This window comes from Melopsittacus undulatus, chromosome 21 (genome assembly GCF_012275295.1).
Source record: "Melopsittacus undulatus isolate bMelUnd1 chromosome 21, bMelUnd1.mat.Z, whole genome shotgun sequence".
NCBI classification, from domain to species: Eukaryota; Metazoa; Chordata; class Aves; order Psittaciformes; family Psittaculidae; genus Melopsittacus; species Melopsittacus undulatus.
In genome coordinates, this window is record NC_047547.1 from 560466 (window position 1) to 578737 (window position 18272).

The 18272-nt window shown below is 49.5% G+C and overlaps 1 protein-coding gene across 1 annotated transcript; it reads left to right on the forward strand.

The window, feature by feature from the left end:
* Nucleotides 1-683: 683 nt before the first annotated feature.
* On the forward strand, nt 684-18043 carry LOC101871153 (uncharacterized). Its single transcript, XM_034071603.1, has 18 exons — nt 684-1352; nt 2263-2483; nt 3040-3100; nt 3605-3700; nt 3822-3986; nt 4099-4224; nt 4560-4780; nt 4881-4915; nt 5158-5572; nt 10836-11547; nt 12159-12373; nt 14064-14124; nt 14663-14758; nt 15040-15204; nt 15694-15819; nt 16292-16512; nt 16858-16892; nt 17114-18043. The coding sequence occupies exons 1-18, from the start codon at nt 684-686 to the stop codon at nt 17371-17373; spliced, it is 3900 nt and encodes a 1299-aa protein (XP_033927494.1). The 3' UTR covers nt 17374-18043.
* The last annotated feature ends 229 nt before the right edge of the window (nt 18044-18272 follow it).

Here is an 18272-nt window from a genome sequence, read left to right on the forward strand (position 1 = left end):
TTTAAATATAGTGTCTCAGCAGAAAATCGTGCATCAGGACCTCTTTGTACCAGCCAGCTCAAAACGAAGGCCTCTGCATGATGGTGTGAATGGGCAAGCTGGATAAATTAGAGCCCTCAAAGAGACGTCAGGCTTCATGAGCATCACCCCTGTGCTCTATGAAAGCACTGTGAAATACCTTTGGTCAGATTTAGCCATTTTACTGCCACTGCCTTTCACTCGAGTTAATTCAGAGGACTCTCCACTAAGCTCTCTACTGATCTACTGCAGCTTAGAAGCAGCACAGGGGTATCCAGGTAGCTATTTTGCTTTTTTCACCCTTTCTTTCACTGTTTTGTTTTGCAGTTAGGAAATGAAATAACCCATCTCTGCAAGAGGCTTTGCACTGAGGGAGCAGGAGCTCTCGCTGCCAGAACTCAGGGAGTTATCTAACTGTTCTAGCTGAGCAGATTCACAGCAGCTCCAAGAGGTGTGTTTGAGTGCAATCAGGGTTTAACAAGTCTCATGGAGACAGCTGGCTGCCTGGCACGTCAAAACCATGAAGGCACCAAGTTGATCACTGGACTTCCATGCAACCAAGCCCAGATCCCCACAGGGATAAAAAGGGCATCCTGCACACCCTCCCATCAGAAAGCTGCATTGTCTGCTGCTTCTCACCAGTGCCAGTGTTATCTCCTGCTGCCATGAACCGGCAAACTTACAGCGTGAGAGCTGGAGGTGGAGGCAGACCTTACAGCACTGCCTCAGCTATTGTTCCAAGCAGCAACAGGGCTGGCTTTAGCTCTGTGTCTGTGGCACGATCTGGAGGAGGTGGAGGTGGTTTTGGAAGGCTCATTGGAGGAGGTGGCGGTGGTGGGTTTGGCAGCAGAAGCCTCTACAACCTTGGTGGTAGCAAGAGAATATCCATTGGTGTTGGAAGCAGCTTCCGAGCTGCCTTTGGGAGTGGAGCTGGTGGTGGCTCTGGCCTGGGAGGTGGTGGTGGCTGTGGACTTGGTGGTGGTGGAGCTGGTGGCAGTCTTGGACTTGGTTTCGGTGGTGGAGGTGGTGGATATGGCTTTGGTGGAGGTGCTGGTGGGCTTGGCTTTGGTGGTGGACCTGGAGGTGGTGGAGGGTTTGGCTTTGGTGGAGTAGGGGGTCTGGGAGGGTTCAGTGGAGGGCTGGGTGGTGGCAGGAACCCAATGGGATTTGGTGGTGGCCCACCTGGAATGGGTACAATCCAAGAAGTGACTGTCAACCAGAATCTCCTGGCACCACTGAACCTGGAGATAGACCCAAACATCCATCAGGTGCGAAAAGATGAGAGGGAGCAAATCAAGACCCTCAACAACAAGTTTGCTTCTTTCATCGACAAGGTGAGACTTCAACATGTGCTGTGGAATGGTGATAGAGAGGGAGCAGGACAGTCTTGTAGCAATGGGGACATGTTCTACAACATGTTCTACAACTTCATAGATCTACAGTCTGCTGCATGTTTCCTATTCTGCAGGTCTTCATTAAAGTACTCAAAAAGAACATTCTTCTGAACAGTCACAAGGCAGAAAACTAGACCAGAAACTAGTAAGAAGAGGATGAGATCCAGGGATTTTACCTGAGAAATAAGATATATTTGGACAAATGGAACAAGCCAGTTTCAGGTCCAGATCTAGCTGCTTAACCCAGATCTCTCTGTGGGGAATCACAGCAGATGTGTTAGTCCTTATTGCTTTATTGCCTGCAAGCTAAAGTCCTTTTTATATTGACTCAACTTAAGTCCTTCCTTGGCTTTGACTCTGGTAAATATGTACTATACATGAGCAAAAGGAAAGGCAATTATGTACTTGTCTTTTAACCTGTAGTACTCAGATCTTAGCTTTAATGAAGGAAGATGAATATCTCTTACAAAGACAGAAAAAACAAAGGGTTGAAGAAAGCAAGTGCTGAAAGAGCTGAGCCCACATTTTCTAATGACTGCTCATTGGCTTGCCAAATTAAATTGTCTCTAAAGAGAACTGGCCACTGAGTCTGAATCCCAACCCCAACCCTAACCCTAACTTTAACCATAACTTTTAACCCTAGTCCTAATCCTAACCCTAAAATTTGCTTAACTACTGGATGAGCTAACACAGCCCCAGATAATCTAAAAGATATTCATAGCTGGATTTAACATACTTGGTGTGTGATTTCCTTGGGTGTCGCCATGCATCAGTCCCAGTTACTGATTCCTGGACATCAGCATGCTCACAGGTATCCTCTGCTAAGCCTCTTCTGCTTCCCAATGCTCAGGTTCGCTTCCTGGAGCAGCAGAACAAAGTGCTTGAGACCAAGTGGACCCTCCTGCAGGAACAGGGTCAAAAAACCAGCTCAGGCAAAAGCAGCCTGGACCCACTCTTCGAGGCTTACATCAACAACCTGAAACGGCAGCTGGCCACGCTGCTCAATGAGAGAGGACGCATGGATGGGGAGCTGAAGAACATGCAAGACCTCGTGGAGGATTTCAAGAACAAGTGAGTGCCTGTTAGCAGCACATCCAGGCACGCTGGGGGGAAATGGGATGCAAATCGTTCAGCTTAGCATTAGGCAGCAGGATTAATTCACTTAAATTTTGCTTTCTGAAGGTCAAACATCAGCCTGAGATGTTCATCAAGCTTTCTACAGGAAAGGGGGAAAAAAGGATCTCCAGTCTGTGCTCTAGCCCATCACACAATACCTAACTAATCCCCTTCTGAATACCACTCCTGTGAGGTCTCTCTCCCTGCAGAACCCCTGTCGTCTTCCTTAACAGCAGCAGAAAGGTTGTCTGTCCATCAACATTTTTCCAATTGGAAATCTCAGCCAGGACACAACATGTGACACTTGTAAAGGAAAATCATCTAAACCCACTTTACCCTCCTTGTTCCATCTGTCTTCTCAACCCTTGGAGTAATTGGATTTGAGAAGGCAGTTTCCAGGAGGATGATTTGGAAAACACCATTCCCAGCCTAGATAACCCTCCATCCGACCTGTACAACTTTTCTGCTTACCATGGTATGATCCATCACGTCCTTCCCTTTATCCCTGCAGGTATGAAGAGGAAATCAACCGGCGCACAGCAGCAGAGAATGAATTTGTGGTGCTGAAGAAGGTGGGTGAGACACTGGGTGTTACAGATGCTGATCTAACCTTAACCATTGCACAGGCTGGGAATGTCCTAAAGGATGGGAAATCTCATGGGGATGCATTCTCATCCATTAAAAGCTGTCATTTGGATTGTGGTTTTGGGAGAAAGGAATGGAGGGGCTTGGAGGATGGAAGTAAATTCTTGTCCCACTCCTGTCCCACAACATACACACATGGCTGCCTGGGGAACACAGATCATGTAAAACAAAGACGGTCACTAGTGTGGGTACCGAAACCAAAGGGCTGCATCCCCTGCCTCATCCACTCACAACGTTACACACAGTGCTTCTTTTGGCCAAGAGATGTCCTCTTGGTGCTTTGCCAGGGGGATGTGCCAAGTAGAGCTTGGCTGGCAGCACCAGTGCAGTGGTGGAAGACCAGGCCTCATGTCCTGACTTGGCCAGTTTTTGGCTGACCTACAGAAGAGGTACCAGGTTCTGCAGATGTCCCCACAGCTGCTCTTTTCCAGGATGTGGATGCTGCTTATATGAATAAGGTGGAGCTGGAGGCCAAGGTGGATGCTCTGAACGATGAACTCAGTTTCCTCCGAGCCCTCTATGATGCGGTACAGATACCCTCCTCCCCTGATTTCTGTCCTGTTGTCACCCTTGGACAGTGACTGCCACTGTTCCTGGCAATAGCAAAGGTAAGTGCAGCTGGCCGAGATCCCATGTGCTTCCTTGCAGGAGCTGGCTCAGCTCAGTGCACAAGTGTCCGACACTGCCGTCATCCTGTCAATGGACAACAACCGGGACCTGGACCTCAGCAGCATCATAGCTGAAGTCAAAGCTCAGTATGAAGACATTGCTAACCGGAGCCGTGCTGAGGCAGAGGCTTGGTACCAAACCAAGGTGAACAGACCCATAGATGCCATGGATGCATTTCTGGGGAACATCACTGCTGCCCCTTGGCTCTTTGGGCCATATCTTGTCCAAGTGGTTTACTCTTCCCTCTGCACCTCAGTTTGAGGAGCTGCAGGCCACGGCTGGGAAGCACGGGGATGACCTGCGCAACACAAAGGTGGAAATCTCTGAGCTCAACCGGCTGATCCAGAGGATCCGGTCAGAGATAGAGAATGCGAGGAACCAGGTAGGAATGGCAAATGGAGCTTGTGGAGCCCCATCCTCTGGTCCCTTAGCACCACAGCTCTGCTCTGCTGATCAGGAACTTTAGCAGCCACAAAGTATGATGTATCACATTAAACATGTTGAATTCTCTCCTGAAAAGAGTACCATGCTGTGACATCTATTCAATCTTTCTTTGCCAGGCTGGCATTTCAACTGCAGTAATGTTAGCTATGGGTGAACAACCTCAGTCATCACTTTTCTCACTAGCACCCACCCAGAATGGCTTTTTTTTCCCTTGGGAGACTCTTACCCAAAAAGAAAAGCAGCATTTAGGAGTTCCAATCCCTTCTCTTGCAGTGTGCCACCCTGCAGACAGCCATTGGAGACTCTGAGGAGCGTGGGGAGCTGGCCCTCAAAGATGCCAAGGCAAAGATGATTGACCTGGAAGATGCTCTGCAGAAAGCTAAAGCTGATATGGCCCGGCAGCTCCGTGAGTACCAGGAGCTCATGAACATCAAACTGGCCCTGGACATCGAGATCGCAACCTACAGGAAGCTGCTGGAGGGAGAGGAGAGCAGGTAAGAGCAAGATTCCTGCAGGAGTAATAGTGATGGTTGCTTTGCCCCTGCCTATCTCCTTTACTTTTACTCTTACCTCCCCTTTATCTGCTCCCAACAGGCTGAGTGGAGAAGGACTCAATCCCGTCAGCTACTGTAAGTATCACAGTGCTTATCTTGCTTTGGGCCCCCTGGGAGCAGAGGCTGTGAGCAACCTTGGGAATAGGGAGGTTTTCCCCAATATAACACATCCAGAGCCCTCCCACCAGCATTAGTATCTTGCAGAGAAGAGATAAGTTGGGTTCAAGTCCTGTGGGTTGAGGCCCTGAGGATGGTGTTTTCTGGAACTGGGTGTCTGCCAAACACATGTCCAACCCTCTCATTGCTTTTTCTTGCAGCTGTCATCAGCTCCAGCTCTGCCATGGCTGGTGGAGCTGGGTTAGGAGGAGGATTTGGTGGACTGAGCCTAAGTGGAGGAGGTGGTGGAAGCGGTTTTGGTCTTGGAGGAGGCGGTGGAAGCGGTTTTGGCCTTGGAGGAGGCGGTGGCGGAGGCTACAGCTTTGGAAGTGGAGGAGGACTTGGACTTGGGGGTGGTGGTGGCCTCGGAGGTGGATTTGGAGGAGGCAGTGGTCTCAGCATTGCAAGTGGTCTTGGCTATGGAGGAGGTGGCGGCAGCGCTCTGAGCACCAGCGGAGGGAATTTTAGTTCTGGAAGTGCAAAAGGCTCCAACCCAGGAGTGAAAATCGTCTCTAAAACCTCCTCCAGCAAAAAGAGCATAAAAAGTCAAAGCCTGAAGAATGCTACGGACCCCGAGTAAAACCAGCTCCAGACCCTTCCCAAAAGCATGACTCCCACATCGCTCCTGCATTACTCCTGTATCACTCCTGCCCACCACCCCACCTCCACACAACCCTGTCCCAGCTCCTTGCACTGTAGTTCTTCTGCATTTGGATCACAGTTGAGGAAAAGCAGCACCATACACATGAACCAGATGTCTCAAAACACCTGAAACAGGATTAAAAGGAAACCACGGGCCTAAGCGATCTTCTGAACAGGGAATTGGGGTTCTTCTTTGCTTGTTTGTTTGCTTTTAATGAGGCTGAGCAGCTTGTTTGTCATTGTGGCTAGCTGACAGCCATCAGCTAAGACAGATCAAATAGCAGCGAAGATGCAGTAAGTCAGGGTTTTAGCTCAGTTCTGGCCCACAGAAGCCCAGGGATGGGCTGGGAACTTGGCTTCAGTTCAGCCTGCTTTGCCTTCACTGCTGGGATGAACCAAACTCAGTCCTTCAAGTTAAGCAACTCACCTTCATCAGAGACGTGGGTTATTTTTCTGCTGTGTAGAAATACCCCAGGAGGTTGCTGAAAGATCTCAGGCAGCGGCTTGCAAGCGTGGGGCCCCTCTTAAAACATCCCTTAATGTGGGAGCACAGAGCCCTTTAGGAGCCACTTCTGAGTCAGCCCAGTGCGATGGAAAATCCCTCTTTTCCCCATTCCCAGATGAGCTTCGAAAAACACGTTTCTTCCAGATGTGCTGAGCGTTACAGCTCTGTGAAGTGCCAGTGGTTCAGAGAGTAACATTAGGAAAGCAAACTGAGATACCTCCATCTAAAAAGTACCATCCACAGGAACGCGGATTTAACTTGCAATGAGCTTGCACAAAAGGAAGCCCCAACTACTCTCCCATTCCTGTCCTTTCTCTTAAGTGAAAGTTCGCCCTAAGTGGCACCTTACACATAATCTCGGTCAGAGGAGCCGTCATTGACTGATCCACAATGCATGGAAAAGGGCTTGTTTTCTAAATGATAGGATTTCTTCATTTCAAATAATAACTGAGTCAGGGAGATCTCCAAAAGCCAGATCTGTGTTTGCAGTTAAATTGAGTTGCTGTCCTGAGGGTATTGTTAGAAAGGCTTAAAAATCACCAGAATCATCCAACAGCCCAAGTCTCGCTGAGCTCCCCACTGTCCTGGTAGCAGCAGTTAAGGTGAAAGGCTGAGACAGTGAGAATCACACTGAAAATCTACCTAAAGGTCCATGTCCACACTGCTCCAAGGGGCATTTCAGCACCTCCACTAAGTGTGGGTTTCTCTGTCACAAGGAAGACATTTGGTAAACTGAAAAGTGCAGACAGGTTTCAGCCCATCACATGGGAAATGAGGCAACTGGGAGCAGGAGCACACCAGTGCCTCAGCTGATGGCATTTACCCCTCTCGCCTTCCAGCGTGTCTTTTTGTTTGTGTGGAAGTACCATTATAAAGACAATTGCAGCTTTTTATGTACCAATGATAGTGATACAACGCTGTGTTTTCCTTCCTCTTTCTTTCTGGAATGTGTCCAATAAACCTGGATTGTAATTTATGTGTTCCTTTATCTTTTTAGTCTGAACCAGAACCAGTAGCATTAAATGCTCCCAACATTCAGCTGAAGGGGGGGTTTGCTGCACTTTGGGGCAAAAGTTTCAAAATTTTGATAAAATAATAATGTAAAGCTTGAAATTAAATTGAAGAATCGGGGGGGAGGGGGAGAGCTATCCATTAAGTGACAAAAAAAAAGGAATCACTGTTCATTTCTTACCATAGGTTTGGGGTTAATCCAAGAGCTTTTCTTCCATGGAAGGGAGGGTCCTTCTTTGCCAGGACAAACACGTCCTCTGCCAGCATGGGCAAGCCCCAAGTGTTTAATATCTGCTTTCTTACAATGATGTAGCAAACCCAAAGTGCATAAATGATAAATCCTCATTTATCAGGATGATCTAGACTGGGGATAGGTTTCGGAGCACAGCAACTCACCAAGCAATGCCAGGATTTCAGTCACCCGTCATTGCAAAAGGAGAATAAAGACCCAACTCAGACAACCACTCACACCTTATTGCATTTCAAAGAGACAGAGGCTTTGCTCTTCCCTGACCTCTTCATATCCTGGCTGTACATAATTCAGCACAGCAAATGGGGAAGAGCAAGCAAGCCCCAGCAGGTTTAGAGGAGACGCTCACAACGGCTGCAGCAAAACCTCGCTGAAACCCGGATGCACCAAAAGACGGGAGCATCCAAGCTCCCTTCTCCCAGAGAATCAAAGGGGCCACAGTAAGAAAGAACCCAAGTGTGGGGACAAAACCCAGCTCCTCAGTCTCTGCTGTTGCAGAGGATGCTGCAGACAGGACAAACACCAGTGAAGGTTAAGAACAAACTTTGAGTCACCTCTGTTTCAGTGCAAGCACTGAATGACACAGCACAGGTGTAAGGAATTAATACAGCCAATGACAACCTAACCTCAACTAACCTTAACAGTTTGGAATGACTTTATTCCAGCCTGAGCTGGAAAAAGCTCATATAGCAGAGCCCAACAGTGGTTCTCACAGCAGCTGAGCTGCTGCAAACATGTCAGCTGGTCCTGTTCCTCCTCCCCAAGCTCCATATCCCCAGCCCACCTTCCACCCCAGCAGTGCCCTCGCCCTCCAGGCAACAAATCCTGGCTTCAAGATTGACACAGGGACCCTTCATCAGGGACTGTGGCAATGGATATCATCAGGACAAGGGGTGATGGGTTTAAACTTAAAGAGGGGAGGTTTAGGATGGATATAAAGAAGAATCTCTTCCCTGTGAGGGTGCTGAGGCGCTGGCACAGGGTGCCCAGAGAAGCTGTGGCTGCTCCATCCCTGGCACTGTTCAAGGCCAGGTTGGACACAGGGGCTTGGAGCAGCTGCTCCAGTGGAAGGGGTCCCTGCCCGTGGCAGGGGTTGGAGCTGGAGGAGCTTTAAGGTCCCTTTCAAAACAAACCAGTCTTGGATTCTATGACATCCTGCAGGAAACCTTCTGTCTGAGAGAGCAAACACAGCCCATCTGCAGCCCTGAGCAGCTACATCAGGACAGTACATAAGTGACACAAGCCCAGCAAAGAAACTGTGTGGGACTGAAAGATTCTGCAAGCATTTTCCTTGTTTTGGTGCCTAAACCATCATTTGCTTTACTCTTCCAACTTCTTTGTAATATTCCACTTAATTACCGTTGTCTGCAGCAACAGGCTTTCCTAGAAGAGCTGGGGAGGTAATGACTGCCTTCAACACCAAGCCTTTCTCTTTGCTTTAATTAAAACCCTTGCAGCCTGTGCGCCGGTTCCCAGGTGTGACTTTGCATAGCTCTTTGGAAGTCAAAGGCAGGCTCTCTGCTTGGCCCCCATCCACAAGATCCAGCACACATGTGCCAATTCACATCTGCAGGGTTAGGGAAGCAAATCTCCACACATCTGCCAAACAAACAGAGTTTCTTTGTTTTCAATACCAGCATGACCCCAGTGGTGCTATTATTGGGGTTACCTGCCACTGTGCATCACTTGTGAAACGGGGGCTCCTTGCTCCTGGATGTGTGGGTGCAATTCTCCCAGTGAAACTGCCTTTCCAGCATCATGGAGGCTCCCACATCTCCACTCCCGAGGTGAGAGCACCCCCTTGCTACCGCCCAGCCACCTCCCTTTTAGTGGGAAGCTGCCTTGCAACACTCGCTCCAAGCACCTCAAGGATCGGCTTCCCGATAGCTCACCCCAAGCCCCGCGGGTGCCGGTGACTCACGCTCAGCGATAGGAGGGCTTGCAGGAGATGATCATTGCGAGCTCTCCTGATTGCAGCGAGGAGGGAAACACACAGCACAAAACAAAACAAAAACCCCCTTCTGCTCAGGTTCTTTCAAGTTCCCAGACAGAGAAAGCGGCAGTTGGAAACACGTCAACAGAAACAAGCTATGAGCTGCGGCAGATACCCTTAAGCCGCTCGTTTTGGATCAAGCTCCTGCACTTACTGCTCACGTAGACAGTTTCAACTACTACTCAGGGTTCCATGTCTCTGCCCTGCACTACTGTTGCCCCTTGGCCGAGGTGGTCAGTCCCAGCGGCACAAGGATGCGGCTGGGGAGAATCCGGTTTGCAGAAGTTATTTCAGGTGGGAGGGAGGGGATATCTGCTCTTGTAAACCTGTGTCCGGCTCTTCATGGACACAAGAGAGGAGGTTCCCAGCTCTCCTGCCTTTACCCCATCCTAGAACACAACCCAGCCTCATCATGGGAACTGAAGCTCCTGGGTGAGGGTTCAACCCAAGAGCCCAACATCAAGAGGCAAAGGCCATTTCAGGAAAAGTTTCCAGCTGAATGATCTCAACAGAGGGAAGAAGGGAGTGGGAGGGAGCTGGAAGAAAAGAGGGTGAATTCCCCTTTACAGAACATCTTGGAGAGCCAGCAATGACATGGAAACTGCTGCTTAATACAGGGTGGGGGGGAAAGAAGTGATAAAAAAACCACTTCACAGGAAGCTTTTGAACCTTGAGCCTGACAAGGAGATTCAAAGGGAGCGCAATCATTTCAAACATCTTTTTAATAACTATTTTATAAGTCTCGACGTACTATTTAATCTAATTCGAAGTTATTTTTGGACAGGGATTTACTTCCTGTCCCTGAAAATCATGGTAACTGATTTCTCAGTTTTCCCGCAATGAGGAGAGAAAGATCCCAGAAAGATCCCAAAAAATCATGCCATGAAAAACTTCCACTCAGCCCTTCACTTCCAGCCCATGATCATTTAGATCTCTTTCCCAAAAGAAATCATGAGAGCTGCGCTGTTAAGTAAAGCCACCTTCAGCCCCAGCTTTCCCAAGCCAACAACAGGACACACATGTCCAGTCCCAGAGCTGGCAGCCTTGGAAAAGCCCCTGTTTCTGCTGCTCTGTTTGCTGTAAAATGCTTTAAACCCTAAACTTCTCCTTGAAAAAGCTTCAGTGCAAGGAACCTTACTCAAGCGAGTGAGCACTTGGCTCACCTAAGGAAAACTGGCTCCCAGGGTCTTGGGAGAATCATGTTGGATCCTGCCCCTGAGCACAGACCAAGTCGTCCCATTCAATTCTAATTCCATGACTCAGAGCGGCAGGCTTTAGTGGAGGGGGGAGCTCCCTCACTCCGTTACTTTCTTGCCTGCAAACAATGCATTTTTCAGCGCCTCCCCATAGCCAAGGTGTGTTTGACAAGGCAAGTTGCTGCAAGGCACGTCAAGTTCTGAATTCCCGTGCCAAGTTTTCCAAGCAGATAAAAGAGGAGGCTCCCAAGCTCTCCCATCACAGGGGTTTCTGTCTCCATCGCCCTCTGCTCTCTTCCTGCTGCGCAGCTTTTATTTCCCAGCCTTTTTTTTCCCCTCCTTCTCCTGTTCTTTGCATTTGCAATCGATCAAGACACCATGAGTCGGGTCTCTATCAGATCATCTACTGGAGGGGGCGTGAGGGGCTTTAGCTCAGGCTCTGCTATCGTAGGAGGTGGCAGTGGTACCAGAAGCAGTTTTAGCTCCGTCTCTGTCTCCAGAGTTGGAGGAGGAAGAGCCGGAGGTGGAGGAGGCTTCGGAGCTGGTGGTGGCTTCGGCAGCAGAAGTCTCTATAACCTAGGTGGAAGCAAGAGAATTTCCTACAGCTCAGTCGGAGGTCTACGGAGTGGAGCCAGTGGTGGATACTGCTTTGGTGGAGGATCTGGCTTTGGTCTTGGCTATGGTGGTGGAGCAGGAGCTGGTTTTGGCTTAGGAGGTGGTGGTGGCGGCTATGGGCTGGGCAGTGGATTTGGGATGGGAGGTCCCGGATTTGGTGGTCGAGGTGGCCCCGGGTTCCCTGTTTGCCCACCTGGTGGCATCCATGAAGTGACTGTCAACCAGAGCCTCCTCGCACCCCTCAAGCTGGATATTGACCCAGAAATCCAGAAGGTGCGAACGCAGGAGCGGGAGCAGATCAAGACCCTCAACAACAAATTTGCTTCCTTCATCGACAAGGTGAGAGTTTGGTCTTAAACAGCATCATGTTGTCAGTTGCCTTGGGGAAAAGCAACGGGAAGAAACTTCCTTTGGATTTAGGGGCTTGTCTGAACTAATCCCAGCCAACAAACAGCGTGGGTTTGGCTGAAAACTGAGAACTGTCTCAGGTTTCCTCTTTGCAAGGATGAGTTCTTCATCACCTTATTTATTGAAAAAGTAAACCCCTTCTCCCTGTAAAGAACATCCTGGGGGATGGATGGATGGATGGATGGTTGGATGGATGGATCTTCTACTGGTTGCAAAATGTCAAAGCTCTACACACCTCAATGGGATAACACCAGTTTAAACCAGTAAGGTGGGCTGAGCATCTAGTGGGGGTAAAAACACCTGAAGTTGCAAGTGACTGGACTGCTTAATAACTCTTGAGAAACATTGCTAAACATCTTCTGATATTTTCAAGACTTCAGTGCCCTAAATTAGGAAGATCCTAAAACCTTCCCCCTGACTGCCCCAGCATCTCTTGACCTTTTCTTTCCATGTTGAATGATCCCACCTTATCCTGACAGCAGGGCTTTTTCGTGAACCATTCCCATGGGTTCCACATGTGCCTGTTTTCTGTTTCTCCCCAGGTGCGCTTCTTGGAGCAGCAGAACAAAGTGCTGGAGACCAAGTGGAGCCTGCTCCAAGAGCAAGGTCACACAGTCACCAGGAAGTCCCTGGAGCCCCTTTTTGAAGCCTACATCAACAACCTCAGACGGCAGCTGGACAGTCTTATGGGAGAGAGGGGACGGTTGGACACTGAACTGAGGAACATGCAGGACATGGTGGAAGACTTCAAGAACAAGTAAGAAATCATGCTCTGTAGCATAAATGATTAACAGACAGGAAAATCAGGGCAGGCAGCTCATTCCCACTGGTGCCCTTTGGGTTTGTGCTGGGATCCTCTTCCAGCTTGCAAAATGAAACTTGGTCTCAGAATTACCTCTGCTTATGCCAGATTTCCTAGGTGCAGGATCAGCATTTAGCACAGAACTCGTGCACCCAGGTTAAGCTGCTCCAGTGTAACAGAAACCTCCCGAAATAATAGACCTGGAGACAGAAAAATGCATACCTCATGAGTATGATGGACATGCAAAGAGGGAAGGAACCATAGCCACAAACTGCCAGCTCCAAATTCCCCCCACTTCTCTTTTTCCAAAGGAAATTCCAGCTGTACCGAAGGGCACCAGCCAACCTGTGCACGCTCAGTGCTCATCACGTGAAAGATGCTCAGCTCTTTTCTCTGACTACTGTCAAGGAAAATGATTTTCCTGGGAGAAAAATTAATCCCATCCTGAGATAAGAGATTATCACCCCAGCAGAGGTGGGATGAGTCATTTTAAGGATGTGCCAGTTGGCATCTGCTGACTATAAGGGGCATTTAGGTGGTTTTTTTAGGTGAGGCTGTTCGTCTTCAGTTGGCTATAGTCTGGTAAGAACAATCTCCCCCTTAATCAACCAGACCTGGCCAAGTGCAAACTGAGAAAAACACCCTGGAGACCTGAAATATGTTTCTGTTAGATAGTTAAGCATATAAAAAAACAGGTTTTTGGGAGGGGAACACAAGGAGATGACATTTAGAGATAACAGGATGGACTGACAGCTTCTAATATGTTGTACTTGGGTGCACCTCAGGTCTTCAGATGTATTGTAGGCTTTTAGAAATACTGATCAGGCCAAAAATGACAAATGAAGTTGTCTCAATTTTGGAGCTACTGCCTGGAAAAGAGAACACATTTGATTCCAGACCCAGAGTGTGTTCCCAGTTCTCTGGCTAATTGCCACTTCTTCCCATATCCGCTTGGAGATCCATCTGCAGGGATACCTCTGCCAATACTAGAAGAACTGGCATGAACCTGCCTTTAAAATCCAGGTCTTTGCCTCAAGAGCCTACATGTTTTGTCTACGTTCTGGCTGCCCTGCCCTGATTATCTGATGAGAGGATGTTGCTCAGAGCCATATAAAGTTCCACAGAAACAGTCTGCAGCATGAGGATCTGCTCTTGCACAACCACGGCTACAGAATCTGAGGCTTTTCTCTTTAATTAAATGCTGCAGCGAGTTATTCAGAGCCATTAGCATTATTATAATATCAAATATCAAATCATTATATTATTATATATTTGTAGGCATTGCAAAGCAGCTTTGTTGAAAGCCTTTTGCACAACTTTGCTTTAGGCAAAGGTCACCAAGAATCCTGCTCCTGCTTCCTACCGAAACGGGCTCTGAATCTGCCCACATTTATGTATGAACTTGACTATGAGGACAGTGATTAGAATCTATTAATTTTAGCTGAGACTATTCATGTGATGAAGTCTTGCAGGTTCAAAGTCAGTAATCATTTGCATCTGCCTCGGACTGCAAAGAGGTGGGAGTAAGGAATATGTCTGTGAGCTACAGCTAATGCTTTGGGACTGGAGTGGTCCCATTGCTGCTTCCCATGCTGGCTTTGCTCTTCATTCCCACCCAAACCCTTTCACTCTTCTATCCTAACAGATATGAAGATGAGATCAACAGACGCACCGGTGCAGAGAATGAGTTTGTCGTCCTCAAGAAGGTGAGTGACTGGGAGCTATGGGACAGACGGTGACATTCCCTGGGCATGGACAGAGTTCATGCAAAGCTGGTGGGAGCTGGGGTTCTACAGCCTCACAGCTGGGTCACGATATGATGGTGGTATGGGGGTTGGAACTAGATGATCTTAAGTCCTTTCCAACCCTAACTATTCTATGATTCTATGTCTAGGAGTATGGGCTGTGTGCTCCTATGGCCAAGGATGGCCATGACTTTCTCTATGCCAATGGAGCTGCCCTGCTGCAAACCACCCAGCCTCTTGTGGCTCAATTCAACTTGGTCTCTGGTCACATCCCCATGAGTCAGAGCTTTGCCTTCTGCCCCAGAACCTTGTTCTGGCTCACAGTAAATGTCCAACATTACAGTAAAAAAAAAAATCCCCAAACCAAACCTTGATCACAGCAACATAAAAACAAGCCCAAAGAATAACAGACCTGGAAGCAGAGAACTGGTCCCACTGGTGTCCTGAAGCCCCTTTGGGTTGTGGTTTCATCAGAAATCTTTGGTTTCCTCTTCTTTAGGATGTGGATGGTGCTTACATGAACAAGGTCGAGCTGCAGGCCAAAGCAGATCAGCTGGCAGATGAAATCAACTTCCTGAGAGCTCTCTATGAAGCGGTAAGCAGCCAGCCCTCCCCATGGGAGCATCCTCCACAGCTCCCTGTTGTATAGCTCTCCATGCCCCAGCACTCTGGCCACCATGCCCAGTGCTGTAATAGAGAAGGTGGTCACTGCCTCTTTGAAATTATAATGCAAGTATAAGGTATAAAAGGGCACCTGGTGAAAGACAGAGCAGGGGGGAATGCAAGAAAATGGCTCAGCAGAGAGGGCTCCCATCATCTGCATGGTTCCCACCCCCGACACCAGACCGTTACCTTCATTTTTTGCATCTTCTGCAGGAATTGTCCCAAATGCAGCAGCAAGTATCCGACACCTCCGTGGTCCTGTCCATGGACAACAACCGTAACTTGGACCTCAACAGCATCATTGCAGAGGTCAAAGCGCAGTATGAGGACATCGCCAACCGGAGCCGGGCTGAGGCTGAGGCTTGGTACCAAAACAAGGTGGGGAACATGAATGACAGACTGGTTTCTGGGGTTTAAGGGGCACCACACTAACTGGTGGGAGGCAGGACTGATGGAGGAATGAATTTATCTTTCTGTGCATGTTGCAATAGACTCCTGTGTACAGATCCCCACTGAGTGCTTGTGGACTGCTACCCTTGACCACCCTTACATGTTCATGGTGGAACCAAGGGACGAGATGCTTAAATGCCTTGACTTTGGGTTCACAGTCTCTGGTAGATCTGGCCTTAAACACAGAGCACTCCTCTTTCTCTTCCAGGCTCTTAATAGTAGCAACCCCTAGGTGCTCTATGCAATGCAACAGCTGCCTTAATATATATTAAGGGCAAATGTTGTTATTCCATAGGCAGGCTGCTCAAAGGAATGTGTCCCCTTCCCCTTAACCTTCACCCAGAGCTGTACTTTGAAGCCCCCTCACCCTCCCAAGCCCCGAAGTGCCTAACCAGCACTCTCCTTTCCACACACCAGTATGAGGAGCTCCAGGTCTCCGCTGGGCGACACGGGGACGACCTGCGCAACACCAAGATGGAAATCTCAGAGATCAACCGAGTGGTCCAGAGGCTGCGGAATGAGATCGAGAGCGTGAAGAAGCAGGTAAGAGGGGGATGCTCCTGCAGAGCAGCTGCTGCGTGAGGCAGGGCAGGTGGGGGGGAGATGGTGGTGGCCAGGAACCATGAAAAGAGCCAATCCCTGGTACTGCAGCAGGGCTGGAAGGCCAGGCTTTCACCCTGCATTAAAGAGGACATGGCAAACTCTGTGTCTGCCCACCAGAGGAGGTCCCTCAGTGCAAGGATGTGCTGTGATAGCCACTTTCTTGCTGGGGAAGTAAATTGTGATCTATTAAGCTACCCCATCAAAGCAAAGAGATGTAGATGCCTCTTGTTTTCTTGGGGGACACGATTATGGCTGCCGTCACCCACCCTGTGACACCTTCCTGATGGCCCATCAGGAGCTCTCACTGCCATCTGAAGAGCCACCAGCCAGTACCAATAACACTATATTTATACTCAAGAGAGCACCTTGGGACAGCCCAAGTTGAACAATTGTCTGTTTTCCTTGCTTTCAGTGTGCCAACCTCCAAGCAGCCATCGCTGAGGCAGAGGAGCGTGGGGAGCTGGCCCTCAAGGATGCCAAGGCCAAACTGTCTGAGCTGGAGGATGCTCTGCAGAAGGCCAAGGCAGACCTGGCCCGGCAGCTCCGTGAGTACCAGGAGCTCATGAACGTCAAACTGGCCCTGGACATCGAGATCGCGACCTACAGGAAGCTGCTGGAGGGAGAGGAGAGCAGGTGAGGACAAACGCATGGACCTGTTGCTTGCTGCTCTTCAGATCAGGGCACATCTCATTGGGCTCAAATAGAGAACTCTTCGCAGGGAACTGGAGCACCAGGAGGTGTAAAACAAGGGCAGAGAGAAGGGTATTTTAGCTTTGAGCTTAGAAAAGGAGCATTTCTCCAGCTCTTGGCACCTGATGCTGTAACGAAAATGAGCATTGCCACCTTTCACCCATGACATAGACATACCCCACCAGTCTCCACTGAAGGCCACAACAGTCTAACTAGATGATCCCAGTGGCTAATGTTCTACCTTGCCTGAGTTTTGCCTTTGTTGCTTACTTTCCCCTTCCCCAACAGGCTTGCTGGAGAGGGCGTCGGAGCCGTGAGTGTCTGTAAGTATCTCCCCTCTTTCCACCCCTGCTCACTCAAGCCCTGCCATAAGGGTGATGGATAGTGCATGATCCCCCACCTTGGATGGGTGGTCCTGCGCCATCCATCACCCCTGCCACCAAGGTGGGGGTCCTGCAGCATCCATCACCCCTGCCACCAAGGAAGGGGTCCCTGCACCATTCCTTGTGGGATGGCCGGACCCTGACATTGTGTCTCCCTGCAGCCGTGGTCAGCAGCTCCAGCGGGATGGGCTACGGTGGCGGCAGCTCTCTGGGCATGGGAGGAGGTTTCGGTATGGGAGGCGGTGGTGGAGGCTACAGCATGAGCAGCGGCTTCGGAGGAAGCGGAGGCTTCGGTGGGGGGCTCAGCTATGGTGGAGGAAGCACCTTCAGCTCCGGGAGCAGCCGAGGCGTCAGCTCCAGCACGGGAGGCAGTGTGAGGATCGTTTCCAAGACCACCACTAGCAAAAAGACCATCAGATAAGGATGCTGAGCACAGGAACCCCCTCCGCGGATGCTGACGACGTGTTTCCTGCCTTCGGAAAGCAAGTGCTGCCCTATGGATCGATGGTGTAAATAGCTACGCTAGACCCTCTCCTTCCTCCGTCCTCATCCCTCCACCTACAGGGCAGTGGGGGGAGACCAGAATCCCACCACGAGAATCTGGAGCATCTTTGGCTAAGGCATAGGTTGTAACTGGTCACCGACAGGGCTTTGGGGAGCTGTGGTGGCCCTCTTTCAGCACAGTCTTTATTCTTCCCCTGCTCTCCTTCTGGAGTCGCATTTAAAGCAAAGTGGGTGCACTTTGTTGAATGGGGATAACTGCGTTTGGTTTCACTCATCCTAAAACAAGGGTGACAGCCTTGTGAATCCTCAGTCCTGGGTCCGCAGCAATGAAAACAGCTCTCAGATGCTCTGAAAGCCTCTGTCCACAACCCACGTTACAACCTCCAAATGTTGTCTGCAACTAAAGATACTTTTTTCCAGCCCCTTCTGTTTTCTCAGGCACCTGTGGGAAAGGTTATTGCTTTCTGTGTGTATGAATGATTCCTAACACTGATTCCTAACCCCTTGTCCTCATGGCTACAGCCTCTTCACTTCCACGCCTACCATACTGTATGGTCCAATAAAGAGCATTTGTAATTTTTAAAACCTGATGCTTTTTGGCTTTTCTTCTGCTCTGGGTATTCCCGTGTGCCCCAGCCACAGTGGGGACTCTCTGTGGGCAGTACCTGAGAAAGGAGCCTTGTCCTGAGGAAACAAAACTCAGTTTTGGGACTCAGGCTATGGGATAGGCTGGGGAGGGTGGAAAAGAAGGTGGACAGGAGGGTGGACAGGAGGGTGGAAAGGAGGGTGGAAAGGAGGGTGGAAAGGAGGGTGGAT